Source organism: Protopterus annectens, chromosome 17.part0, assembly GCF_019279795.1.
Source record: "Protopterus annectens isolate FY-2018-M chromosome 17.part0, PAN1.0, whole genome shotgun sequence".
Lineage (NCBI taxonomy): Eukaryota > Metazoa > Chordata > Ceratodontiformes > Protopteridae > Protopterus > Protopterus annectens.
In genome coordinates, this window is record NC_056751.1 from 699,313,068 (window position 1) to 699,326,932 (window position 13,865).

Below are 13,865 nucleotides of genomic sequence, written 5' to 3' on the forward strand. Positions count from 1 at the left end.
ACCCCTCTCAACACGAAATGTCTTTGATTCTTTTCTCTTACCCAGAGTCAGGAGAGGTTTCCCAAGGACACCCTAGTCCAAGCTTGGCCCAACAGCTTACTGTACGCCTTTCCTCTGGTTCCCCTTCCCCCCAGGGTGATCCAGAAGGGATTCACTTGCAGTGCAAGATGATTTTAGTTGCCCCATACTGGCCTCGTCAAGTCTGGCTGCCATTTCTTCGGAAATACACACTGGACGGCCCATGGTTCCTGGACCAGGTTCCAGATCTCTTGATCCACCAGTCAGGACAGCTTCACCAGTCCCTTCACTCTCTGAAATTAACAGCTTGGCTCCTCCACTTCCGACTATAGTCAGGAACCAGGTTTTAGACTCAGAAGTTACACATATCTTGTCCTCAGCCCACAAGAATTCGACTAAGAAAATGTATAATAGTAAATGGAAGAGATTTGCCATTTGGGCCCAACTCTGGGGTTTAGATCCCATTACTGCCCCGGTGGCAGACGTTTTGAAATTCCTAGCTTCCCTATTCAATCAAGGGTCTTCAGTCTCTACCATTAAGGTTCAATTAGCAGCTATTTCTAATTTTCATGCAAGTACAGACCCACCTTTGATGAGCAATAAGTTGTGTAAAGCCTTCATGAAAGGTGCTGGGCTGCTACGTCCTCCAGTTTCTCATCCTGCTCCACCATGGGATCTCAATTTCTTATTAGGTGCCTTGACCTCTTCCCCCTTCAAACCGGCAGCAACTTCTGACTTGAAATTTCTTACCTGGAAGACCGCTTTTTTGGTGGCAATTACATCAGCCAGAAGAGTTTCGGAACTTCAGGCCCTATGTGTCAACCCGCCGTACTTGGTTTTTCACAAGGATAGAGTATCCCTTAGGCCCAATCCATCTTTTGTTCCCAAAGTTTGTTCCAGTTTCTGTCTTCAACAGTCTTTGGAACTTCCAGTTTTCTTCCCCAATTACTCAGACAGAGCAGAATATATCTTCCATTCATTGAATGTCCACAGACAATTGCGTTTCTATTTAGATAGGACGCATCAAACACGAAAAACAGATCAGTTGTTTGTGTCCTTTTCAGATAATAAATTGGGCAAAGCCGTCAAGAAGGTCACTATTGCCAAGTGGATTAGAGACTGTATTAGTCATATTTATTTTCTTTCTAATAAAGAACTTACAACCACTGTGAAAGCTCATTCTACAAGGGCTATGGCTACTTCAACAGCATTTCATGCTAAGCTTGCCATTAGTGACATTTGTGCTGCGGCTACCTGGTCCTCTCCTCACACCTTTATTTCTCATTACAAATTGGATGTGGCATCTCGGGGGGCGAGCTTCCTTTGGTTCCACAGTTCTCAGGAGTGTTTTCCAGTGAGCCACCCAGGAATCAGGTGCTGGGGACGCTGTCCCATCAGTACAGAATGTAGGTGGGATAGGATCACATAACATCTTTTAGTTATGTACTTACCATAACTTCAGATGTTTGGGATCCATCTCGCCTACATTCCTAATACCCACCCTCCTTCCCCCTGCCTTGGAGATCAGAAGAGACCGGACGGTTCGAGTTCCACCGTTTCATCTTGAAACATCTGGCAATGTTATATCAGCAGTGCATGTGTGGGTGCATGTGTGCGGACAAACAAGATCTGGGGAATTGGTGGTGGTAATCCTGGGATATAGAATAGCTCAGCCAATTAGAGACTTCGCTCTATTGCATAGCGTGCCGAGTCAGAGCCGAGGATCGGTTCCGAACCCCATCAGTACAGAATGTAGGCGAGATGGATCCCAAACATCTGAAGTTATGGTAAGTACATAACTAAAAGTTATGGCTTTACGTTACATGACATGTAGTGTATTGTGTGGATGGTGTCTGGTGTAGTGTGTGGATTTAGGTGGAAATTAAGGTTTTGGGTTTGAGTTTACTGCCTTTTTCTGTTTGTGCGATCTTGGAATTAGTATATATAAATATGGGGTGTTGGGGGGCATAGCCCCCCACATAGGAGGTGCAGGGGGGATTTCCCCCCTTTTTATATGTAGTGTAGGTTTGTAGATGTGTGGTGTTATGTTTGTGTTTTTTTTTTTCGTAGTGTGGGTGTTGTGATGTATATGTGGTGTTGTTTATGGTGTGTGTTCACGATTTGAAGTTTCGCGGTTTTGGTCTGTCAGTGTTTTGTGGATTTGACTTTATGGTCTCGATATACTGAAATTTGACATTTCAGTATTTAAGGATTATAAAGTAAATCCATTTAAATACACCTATGGGTAGTAACTGTAAAAAGCAATAAAACTTCCATTGCCAACAAGAAAAGTGACACCATTAATTTGAAGCTACAGTAGATACAGTGACATAAAAGTTCACAGGTTACCTGAGCCACCTAAGAGCACACTTAATATTTAAAATTTTCCCTTAGACCTGGGTAAGATTCAGCATTTAACTGTAATTGCCATTTTAATTCTTGGACCTCCAATCTAGTGTCAAAGTCTCTGAAATAAATTTCATCTTGCTCTAAGACAAGAAATTTAAACTGGGTAAAATTCCGACATTAATGGGAATGATTTGTTAATGCATTCTTAAAGTCCTTATTATGGATAGCCATGCAGTGCTCCTTGATGTGCCTAGACAGTTTCCGTGAAGTTTTCCCTACATAAAATTTAAAGCATGTCATGCAAGCTCCTGTATATACAACATTCCTGCTATTACAATCAAAATATTTATTAAATGTTACTTTTTTTTTGCAATACTGTTCAAAATAAAAGTATGACTTGTGTAAATGTAATTACATGCAACACAATCTCTGCAATGGTGCAGCTGTTGCACCCATAACTGTATCTCCTTCACCACTCCTGTGGTGATGTCATGGTAGAGGGTGTGGCCATTGTCATATTGGCCAGACCCCCATGTCCCAGTCCCAGCCCACTTAAAAGGTGGCATCCCTGTTGGCTCAGTATAGTATGCATCTCCCTTCTTTTCTTACTGTTCTTTGTTATTACCAAGTAGAAATATTATTTTGGCAACCCTGTTTCCTCGGCATCCTTATTTTTCCATCCCATTTTACTTTGTTAAGCTGCACCATCTGTCCTTTTCTCTTTAGCTGCTGCTGTTATACAACATTTAAAGGTTTTTATTTCAGTTAATGTCTGCACTGGGTATTGTTTCTTTCCTTAATGTGGACATTTGCTTTTCTGGTTGTCTTTCCTGTTTTCTTCTGTTTTAATGGCATGGCCTTACAATATCATCCTTCTGTGTTTCTTTATTGTTCCTAAATGCTCTATATATTTTTCTACAGATGTTGATGCCACCTCATTAAGAACATTTTTTTTGTTTTATATAAAGATATGGTGCTTTGTTGATGGCTGTATTAATACATTCATTTGTTCTTCAGTGGTACTTGCACATTGGTTTTCTACAGCTTTCCTGTGGCACTTCATATTTTGCCATAAACTGCCCCATGCTAAAGTCTAGAACTTTCAGGTGTGATCAGCTTGACTCTGTATTTAAGCTGATTGTGAGCCACACACTGTGGTGATTACTTGTCCCCAAACTGATGTTCAGTTTTACTTTTAAAATCACCTCTCTCTTCCTGATTATGAGTACAAAGTCAAAAACTGGTCTATTTTGTGCAGTTCTAGTACTGGAATTTGGAAGTTTGCTTATTTCTATGTATCAAAGGTGATTGTGTCCTCTTCTGAGATCTGGCAGTAGCTATATTTCCCTTAACATTAAGATTTCCACAAACATTACCATCCCTTTATTTTTTTACATTTAGGATACTTTCTATGTTTGAGTCCCACTGGGTTTGTATGAATGGTAAATCTCTGGAGTAGTTTCCATGGAGTTTGAGGTAAACAACATATGCAATAAATATACGCTAGAGCTAAATAAATGAACTCTTTTCATAATATTCAGATAACTGTCATATGTCTGTTCCCGGCAGTTATACAGAGTACTACCACATAAATGCAGTGACAACTTCTTAAACCAAGTGATGTTAACCGTGTGAAAGTACAAATGATATCACCTGTAAACATTATGATACGTACATACATACACACACACACACATATATATATATATATATATATATATATATATATATATTTATTTATTTAACATTTGTTTACCGGGAATGTCTCACTTGGAACAAAACCAATTTTCAGTGGAGAGCCAGGGAGAAATGCTCCTGACATGTCTTTGTAATGTGGGAGGAAACTGGAGCATCCAGGGAAAACCCACATGAACACAGGGAGGACATGCATACTCCTCACAGAAGCCACTCCAGCTGAGAATCGAACCAGAGTACCTCTTGCTGCAAGATGACAATGCTACCGCTGCACCACTGTGCCATCTATAACATATATATATATATATATATATATATATATATATATATATTATTTTACATTTGTTTACCAGGAAAGTCCGACTGGACTAGGTCCATTTACCGTGGAGGCCCGGGGAGAAAAGCTCCACAATTATAACAATAATACATGTTTTATACAGAATTATAACAATAATACATGTTTTAAACAGAATTATAAGAACAAGTTTGCAGTGAAGATCACCAATAGATCTTTACATGTGGGAATTAATAGACAGACGAGACATAATAGATATTTACATGTAGGAAGTTTTAGACAGACAAGACATATTAAAACAACAGTATATGGGTATACACACACACACACGCGTGTGTGTGTGTGTGTGTGTGTGTGTGTGTGTGTGTGTGTGTGTGTATATATATATATATATATATATATATATATATATATATATATAACTATACTGAGTGGATAATTATCACTTCTGCTAATCTGTTCTTTTATGTATTTCTGAACACAGCGCCCATCAACCCTGGAAGGATTTGCCCAGTTCATTGCTGATGATCGAGGACACCTTCTGTCAAGCTGTCCCCGTTCAAAGGTTAGTCTAAGGCTGGTCCTCATTAATTTATAAAATGGAACATGCTCTCTGTATCTTTATATTCTTTAATTTGTTAGGATTTTTTTGCAGTCGTTTATATTAGGACACACCATTGTACTTTGCACAGGTGTGGGCAGTGCTGACTTGATTGACATCCCAATGGGCCTGTCAGTTCAGTGTTTGGCAAGTTTTTTTTTTTTAATAGTTATTCTAGCTGTTTACTTTTAGAAACATTAAAACATTTAAGTAGGTTAATTTAATAAAAATGGAAACTCTAATGGACAGTACTGACTTAATGTCAGTAAAGGAGAGCCACAGATACATCCAGAAAAAGGGCTGTCACCCCCTGCTTTATATTGTTTTAAGTGACTTGCAGTCCTTTTGTGGGGTGTGGGAGACTTAGACCCCTGATGGATGTTATACTGTTTTTGTATCTCATCTTAAAAAAAAAACTTGATTCACATGAACATTTATTCCTCGACTCAAAATAGGAGTTCTGACATAATAAGGTCAGACCATGTCACACCAGGGGTGGTGCTTGCTACTGCACATACTGTTGTGTCATAATATAAACAGTCAACATTTTAATGCACCCTGATTAGACATGCACTGCCATCTTGCCTTTTCTGTTTTTTTTCCTAACTTGTACAGAATAATGAATATGGTGAGGCCTATCAGAAATTGCTATCTCTTTACTTTCATGTGATGTTAATATTATAATATGCAAAGATTAAAAAAGCAATATGCATTTTATTTATTTGTTTGTTTGTTTGTTTGTTTGTTTGTCTGCCACTTTGTTGATTAACCAGTTAAGTGAACTGCTACTTCTTCGATCCTTTTCAGCCAGCCACAAGGGCAAGGGATTAACCCTTACGTTACTAGATGGGTAGCCAATTGGCTCACCGACAGAACACACACTGTCAAAATTGATGACTCCACCTCCACACAGTGGTCTGTGCAGAGCCTCTTAACTGTTTGACATCAATTTCTTAGAAGTCCAAGCCAAAGTTAGCATTGAGTTCCCCAACAATGTCAACATATTTCAAGAAGGGCTAACACAAAAAATGATTGGTGCCAAAGCCATGGTCTAAAACTAAATGCAAAAAAAATGCATTATTTTACCCTTTGTCAAAATGGAATTCCATACAAATTACAATATTGACAGCACCCCCCCCCCCCGAGTTCCAACCCAGTGGTGTGAGACTTAGGAACACAGGCTGATAGCAATCTGAACTTTGACCAGGAAGTTTCCACAGTGGAAAGGAAAGCCTTCTGTGTAGCACACCTCATAAGCAAGGGATAGCATCCAGGTCAAGGATGTTATAACTTCACTGTACTCGACTCTCATCAGACCACAAATAGAGTATAATGCACCCTTTTACATGTACCGCACCAGACACCAGCAGCTGGAGAGACCTCAGAGGTTTCTTACTAAGAAGATACAGGGACTCCAAACCATGGCCTACATGGACTGGCTGAAAGTCCTTTCACTTTAATCTGTATGTTATAGGTTGCTGAGAGGTGACTTGTGCTTGGCCTATAGGGAAATCTCCAACCGTGCCATAAGGGAAATGCTGCAGATCTGCAAATCAAATGGCACAAGAATCACTCGCTCTAGAGATCTCAACCCAGTTTGTGATATTAACAGAACATGCTAGACAAAAAGATGTCTCCCAGAGACTGACGCTTCTCTGGAACAGACTTCCTATTCACATAAAACAGAGTTCCTCACTGATCCTATTTAAATGCTACCTAGATAATTGGATGAGAGACTGCAACTTCGCCCCTGGGGTGGCACCCATGTCCCTCATGGACAGGGGTAGCAGGTGTTGATCACAAACCTGCTGTTGTTCATAAATTCATTCTGCGAACTACCCAGAAAGAACAAATGGGGATTCTTGGGATTAACATGGTTAGGCTTGTAAAGGCCCTATGGCCGCTAGCCTGGTAACCTCCTATGAACATATGAAGACTAAATGCGACACATATGTGGACAATTTAGTGTAGTACCGGGACTTCTAAGATGGTTGCACATTGAGTAACAGCTTATTTCTTGGTCTCACAGTATGAAAATGGCTGAATAGAGAAGGCCAGTAGACTTGTGTTTATGGATACATTTCAGTAACTGGCTAGTAAATGCACTGCCTGGATACCAAGAATAAAGAAATACAGAAGACCTGGAAAAAATCAGCTACAAAAAGTGAGGAAGAAGCACTGACTGGGGAAAGTTTTGCAGCTGTTCAGCAAAAAGCAATGCAACCTTTAGACCTGACTTCCAATAACCTACAGGAAGATTTAAGACAACTACATAAAGACCTGGTTAAAATAAACAAAACACTGATGGAGTATATCAACGCAAACAACAAAAGGCTGGAAAAAATGGAAGAATCTTTAGCAGATATTCAGATGAAATAATAAAGCTGCAAAAATCAGAGGTCGAAATGAAGAAAAGGCTGGCTGAATATGAGACTATTCAGGAAGAGATGTTTCAAAAAATAATAGAATGAGAGGAGAGAGTACATAGGAAAACTTGAGATTATCAGCTATACCAGAGAAGTTGGAAGGAACAGGCTGTATTAATTTTATGAATGCACAAATAAGCAACTGGACTGGTATTCAACAGCAGGAGCTGTTAGTTGAAAGGGCACATCTTGTGTATGCTCCAAACCTGGCTATAAGAAAGCAACCTAGACCTTTAATAGTAAAGATGCAGTCCTACCAGCAGAATGAGTCAATTCTGACAAAACTGTGGCAGAAGGACAAAGTTCTAAAAATGTGAGACAGCAGAGTGTTTGTGGAGAACGATTACTCATTGTAAACCAGACAGAAGGGAGCAAATTTATTCCACTGTTCAGGGAATGTTGGGATGCAGGTATGAGATTCAAACTGCTGTACCCAGCTGTCTTCAAGGTATTATTCCCTGGAGGGACACAATTAGTTTCTGATGAAGTACATGCTAAGGAGGAAATACAAATGTTTTTTTCAGCAAAAAGTGAGCTGTGAAACAGAAGGAGATTCTGCTTCTTGTTCTTCTGGTAATGAAGACCACAGAGGGACTGTACCTGTGAAACCTTTTCAAAATTTTCAATAGAAAATGTTAGAGAGAAGGAAGGGAGCACGAGAGGTGACTAGAAGAACTAAGAGTACATTGGAAATGAAGCAGAGACAGAATTTCAGAGATGAACAGTAATAAAACCAGTAACTTAATATGGGATTCCAATGCAATAATTATATTTGTGAAATATGACAAAACAAGAAAATCTGGAAATATTGGACTTTTTAATAATTTGTTGAATTTGTCAGAGACTCTAAAACATATGCCCTACTTCATGTCATTAATGTTCAGAGAAGTGCTTTGGCGAGGGGAAGAGGAAGGAGAAAGTTAACTATAAGTATTTTATTTCTTAAATAGTACCAATTTTGTGGCATGTGGTTTTCTTTAGATGCTATAAAGTTTTTTTTCAGTTATTTTTAAGTGTAATGGGGTTTATAAACAAGTGCTGCTTTTCTTTTTTTTTTCTTTTCTTTCTCCCTTCTTCTGTCTTTCTTCTTCTTCAGATTTAAGAAATGTAGGCACTGCAATGTGAAAAAAGCCTAGTTATAAAGCGTAATAAAAGAAAAATGAATGTGCTTTTTTTCATTCTTGCATGGGGGAATGTCTGGATTAAAGACCTTAGATTGTTTTAATAACATGTTTTAAGAGAGGGCAAATAAATGAAAAAGAACATTAAACATTATAAGGCTTTTTTTATAGCAAATACATGTATGCTCAGTAACAATTCTGCATTTAGTCTTCATGTTTCCATGGAAACATTCTGATAAACTGGTTGCCTGGTTCTCATGTCTCAATGGAGATAATCTGATAATGAAAAGCCGGCTACAGTCTGATGGAGAGTGATTGGCTGAGAAAAAAGAAAGAAAATAGAAACTGGCTGGGATATAATGTTCTCTGGAAGCATTTTGCGATTTCCCAAGGTATATAATATTCTCTGAAAGCATTCATTGGTTTTCCTAAGGTATATAATGATTTCTGAAAGCATTCAGGGGCTTTCCCAGTGTAGTTAATGCTCTCTGAAAACATTCATGGGTTTTCCCAGCTAGGAGAGCTATAAAGATAGGACAAACCTAGTCAGAACTTAGTAGAAGCACAGGCTGCACCATGCATCTTAGCATGGATGACCTATCGTTTGGGTTTTGACTCAAGTCTTTGAGTGTGGCCATCAGTTTGGGACTTTTGTTCCTATTAGAAGGGTAAACCCTCAGTATTTGAAGATATACATAGTTTTGTGTGTTAGTATTAATTTAATAGGTTTTAGGGGGGCATTGGGGTGTGTTTTTTTGGACTTTCAATAAAACAGAAAGTTTTATAAGATGTGACATAGGCTCAAACTAAGTCACTGTTGCCAAAATAACTTTCCATTTACATTTTGGAGCAAATTATGTTGGTCAGAATAGAAAAGTTCCCACCTATCTTAATAAGTGGGTTTACTCCTAAGAACAATAGTAATATAGACAAAAAGATGGACTGTGCCTTCCCTGTTCCCATTAGTTTAGATTCCCACATGATTAGACAAGTAATTTCCAATAACTGGAAAGTTATTTTGGGTAACAGTAACTTATTTAGAGTTTTAGGTGATCACCCTAACTTTATTTATAAAAAAGTAGCTAGTGTTAAATCTATTTTAGAAGTTGGTGAACACAAAACTTTTAGAGGACCTGTGGGCACGTATCCTTGTTATGATTGTAAGCAATGTAGGTTTATTGTCTCTTCCAAGAATATATTTTTCCTCATGTTCAAAAAATGGTGACTAGTAAGGGTAGATTTAACTGTAAAAGCTGTAGATTAGTTTATTTAGCATCATGTTCTACCTGCCACAATTTTTACATAGGCAAAACTGTAAGAGCATTATATAAAATAATTTATAAGCATCATTTGGCTATTAAAACAAAGATCTTAACAATGTTTTAGCCAAACATGCTATAGAATGTCTTAATTTTAAGAAGTTTGTATTTTTTTGTATTGGATTTTATTGACTTGTCACATTATGTAATAAAGTACAGTAATGCTCTTGATATTAAAGAGTTAAAATGGCAAATATTTTTGAAGGCTGACCAGACTCCTGGTTTAAATGGCACCTTAAATGTGAAGTGCCTTTTAAATGACAGGTTATATTATTAACATCATGCTTTTCTTTTATTTATAGACAAATGTAATATTTACAGTTTGGAATTATATATATATTTTAAATGTATATACTTTTTTATAAATGTCCTAATTTAGTGTAAATATTCATTAATTAAGGGTACTGGAATTGATTGGATGACCAATTAACTTATTTGTATTTAAATAGTTGTTTAAAATTGTCTGTTTGTTCTGAAGAAGTTTGTTCATATTAAACAAAAGAAAGTGCTCAACTAATCAATCAGTGTGGACAGTCATTTGTGGTTCCAACTTCACGTTTTTGTTTTTTAAAGGTTTTATTGTTCGTGAGTTGGTGGTGTTTTGTTTCTTTATTATGGATTAAAATAATTATAGTGTGGCAGCTAAGGATATGTGGGAAGAGACTAAACAAATGATAATACAAAAACTGAGAAAATGGAAGTTTTGTTTTATGGATATGAATAGTAAGGTACAAGCATTTAAAATGCTTTTAGTCCCTTTAGTGTTATACACTGATCAGGCATATTTTTATCAACCAGAGGAGAATTTGTGGATAGCAATTAATAAAGAGATGAAGAACTTTATCTGGGAGGGGAAGACTGCAAGAGTCAAGTGGGATAACCTGATTCTTCCAGTAAAACAGGGCGGATTGGGATTACCCAGTTTGAATTGGGTATTTCAGAGCTACACAGTTAAGACTCCTATACATAGCACAAGCAGAAAACTATAATTCCAAGTGGAAAGGAATGATGATGAAATATTGAGGGAAGCTCAAGAAAAAAGAGATACTGGGATTTTGGATGCAGGTCTTTAAGGAGAATAACAATAATTTTACAGAATATATCCATAAAGTAGCAGAAAGTATTCTAAGAACTAAAGCAACACAGGAATGGAGAAAAGAGATTCTGCCGATAGGGATGACTGCTATTAGGGATACAGACAGTAGGCAAGAGGGGGCTGGAATTTATTGGAGAAAACTGGCAAAGGAGCCAATGTATTGGGAGCAAATAACCAGAGAGGGAATGATGATAGAATGGGAAGACGCCCAGAATTTATTTGGACTGCAGGTTAGAGATTGCCTACCTTATCAGGGATTGATATCAGAGTATTGGCAAAGAGAAAGAAATGGGGGGTCCTAAATGAAAGACCACCACTGGTAGAGTTTTTAATATATTCTAGAACAGAAGCTGACATTAAAAAAGGAGTAATTAGTAGAGCATATGAAATATTGCATGATAACTATACAAATCAATCAGAGGAGGTTAGAAAGGACTTGAGAAGAGATTGGATAAGCAATTCACAAAGAAACAATGGGATGATATATGTCTGTCTCCCAAATATGCAACAAAATCTGGAAGATTTAGGATTTTTGCTTGGAATTGTTTACATCAATATTTTTATACCCCAAGTAGACTCTAGAGAATTTTTCCTCAGGCAGACAGCAAATGTTGGAGGTGTGAAGGGGAAGAAAGAGGTAGTTGGAAACATATTTTATGGGAGTGCGGTAAGTTGCTGGACTAAGAATTCCCTGCGGGATGCACTGTTGGAGATGCTGGGTGGGCATATTGATCTGATGAAGAAGATGATTTTTCTGAGCTGTGATACAGAATCAGAATTGCCTAGACAAGGTAAGGCCTCACTGTGTCTAATAATGGTGGCTGCCAAAAAAGCAATTGCTAGAAAATGGAAATCAAAATCTAAACCAACTTATACTGGAAGTAGTGAATATAGTAACAGAGAAAAAACAACTGGAACTGAGATCTTCAGAAAAGGGTAGGAGCAAACTACATATAGGAAAAATGGGAAATGTGGGAACAACACATACAAGGGAGGAATGAGGTTTAAAAGGCAGCAGGACTTAAATGAGTTATGTAATGTTTGAGTGAAAAAGATTGGGTAGATTATAAGTGATGTACACTGTTTGCAACTGGGAGTGTGTCAGTAGGGTTTGTGATGTAAAATGCTTCCAGCTGGGACTGTGTTGGTGTGGTTGGTTTTCATTTATATAAAAGTATGATGGCCTATGTAGTAAGTGATGGTTTACTAAAGATGTTTCTTCTTAAAAAAAGGCAGGAATTGAATAAGTTATGTAATGTTGCTTAGGGTATATGATATATAGCAATATATGTGAAGTATAATGTTTGTTATGTTAATATAGTTTCATTACTTTTATATGAATGTAAATTTGCCTACTTCACAAGTGATAATTCAATAAAGGTGTTTGAAAAAAAATGAGTGTAGTACCAACCATCACAAATTTGTGAGGGGAACTAGGAATAACTGGTGAAAATCCATTTAGACGTGAGAAGAACATGTAAAACTCCACACAGGCAGTGACTGGAGGTCAGGGTTGAACCCTGGACCCTGGAGCTGACTTGGCAGAAATGCTCCATCCTGGTAATCCTTTAACAGATACAGAGAATCATTCCATAATATAAAAACAACAGTGACAAATAAGCAATGAGTAAAGAAGTGAATATAGAATGTGATACTACTGACACTGGTGTATAGGCTGAGGAAATATATGCCTGATAGTTGGACATTGAAGACATGGTGTAGACTAGCTGCTGTTCGCCACAAATTATTTATTTATTTGTTGACATTTGATTATTGGAAGAGTCTGACTGAGTAGGAGCCCATTTTCAATGGAGGCCCAGGGAGAAAATCTCCAAAGTATTACAAAACATTTTAAAACCAGTAATTTTACGATTTTCAACAATGATACAAAAAAAATCTACAGTTTAATATTAGGCTACATATAAAAATGACTATAGATAGAAATATAAAATCGTTGAATATGTCATAGTTGATATTTCCCAAATATAACCTGGGGAAATATTTGCATAATAATAACATGGAATGTGAAAAATTGTTGAAGAGCTAACTTATATGTCACAGAGATTACGCAAGAACCAAGGTTATAGTGGGACTTAAAATAGTGGAGAGCACTCTGGCTGTGCAGGGATACAATACCTTATGCAGGTTTTTTAGACCAACTACTGAGCAGGTGGGGAAAGAGGTGGAGGTGCTTCAGTCTATATTCAGAAGAGACTTGCATCAAGGCTGGTAAGGCAGCATGATGCACTAGAACTTCTTCATTTCTCTTTATTTATTTATTTATTTTATTTTACATTTGTTAACCGGGCTAGTCTAACTGGCTATATTTCCATTTTCAGTAGAGGCCCGGGGAGAAAAGCTCCAGTGGCAACAAATAAAAAATGAAATTTAAAAAATTGAAATTTAAAAAAAAATTATAATTAAAAATCAATATTAATACATAGTAAATGAAAGCATTTCAATAGAAGATTATTAAAAATACAGGAATTAATAAGAATACTAAAAAAATACATGAGTTTGAATAAAGTAAAGTAGGTATTTACAATAGCAAAGGTGACAAAATGTACAGGATAATTTAATATGCATTGAGATATATGTAGACTATCAGTACATCAAACAGGACAGAGACTTTCAGAGCATCAAGCAGGATAGATTACACTAGTATGATGTATTCTGTTAAGCAGTCACAGTCCTACTTCAATGAATGTGAAATAAGTAGAGATTCAAGAGGAGAAATATCTGTAGTGAAGGAGAAGGTTAATCAGGGTTGCTGCAGGGGCATAACCAGTGTGTTTTGAGGTGTCTTTTTGAGGTTTTGTTTAAAGAGAGGCAGTGAAGAAATTAAAGTTAGGTCATTAGGTAGTAAGTTCCAGTTTTTTCCCACAGAGTTGGAAAACAGAGAGACTCCAGCCATGTTGTTAGACTTGCTTATGCTAGCAAGAAGC

The 13,865-nt window shown here is 37.3% G+C and overlaps 1 protein-coding gene across 1 annotated transcript in view; it reads left to right on the plus strand.

Moving 5' to 3' along the window:
• Positions 1–13,865, plus strand: part of CFAP126 (cilia and flagella associated protein 126) — a 357,444-nt gene that overhangs the window by 170,969 nt on the left and 172,610 nt on the right. Inside the window, exon 3 of the mRNA XM_044059027.1 lies at positions 4,842–4,922. Coding sequence (XP_043914962.1) covers positions 4,842–4,922 — 81 coding nt within the window. The remainder of the gene's footprint in view (positions 1–4,841; positions 4,923–13,865) is intronic.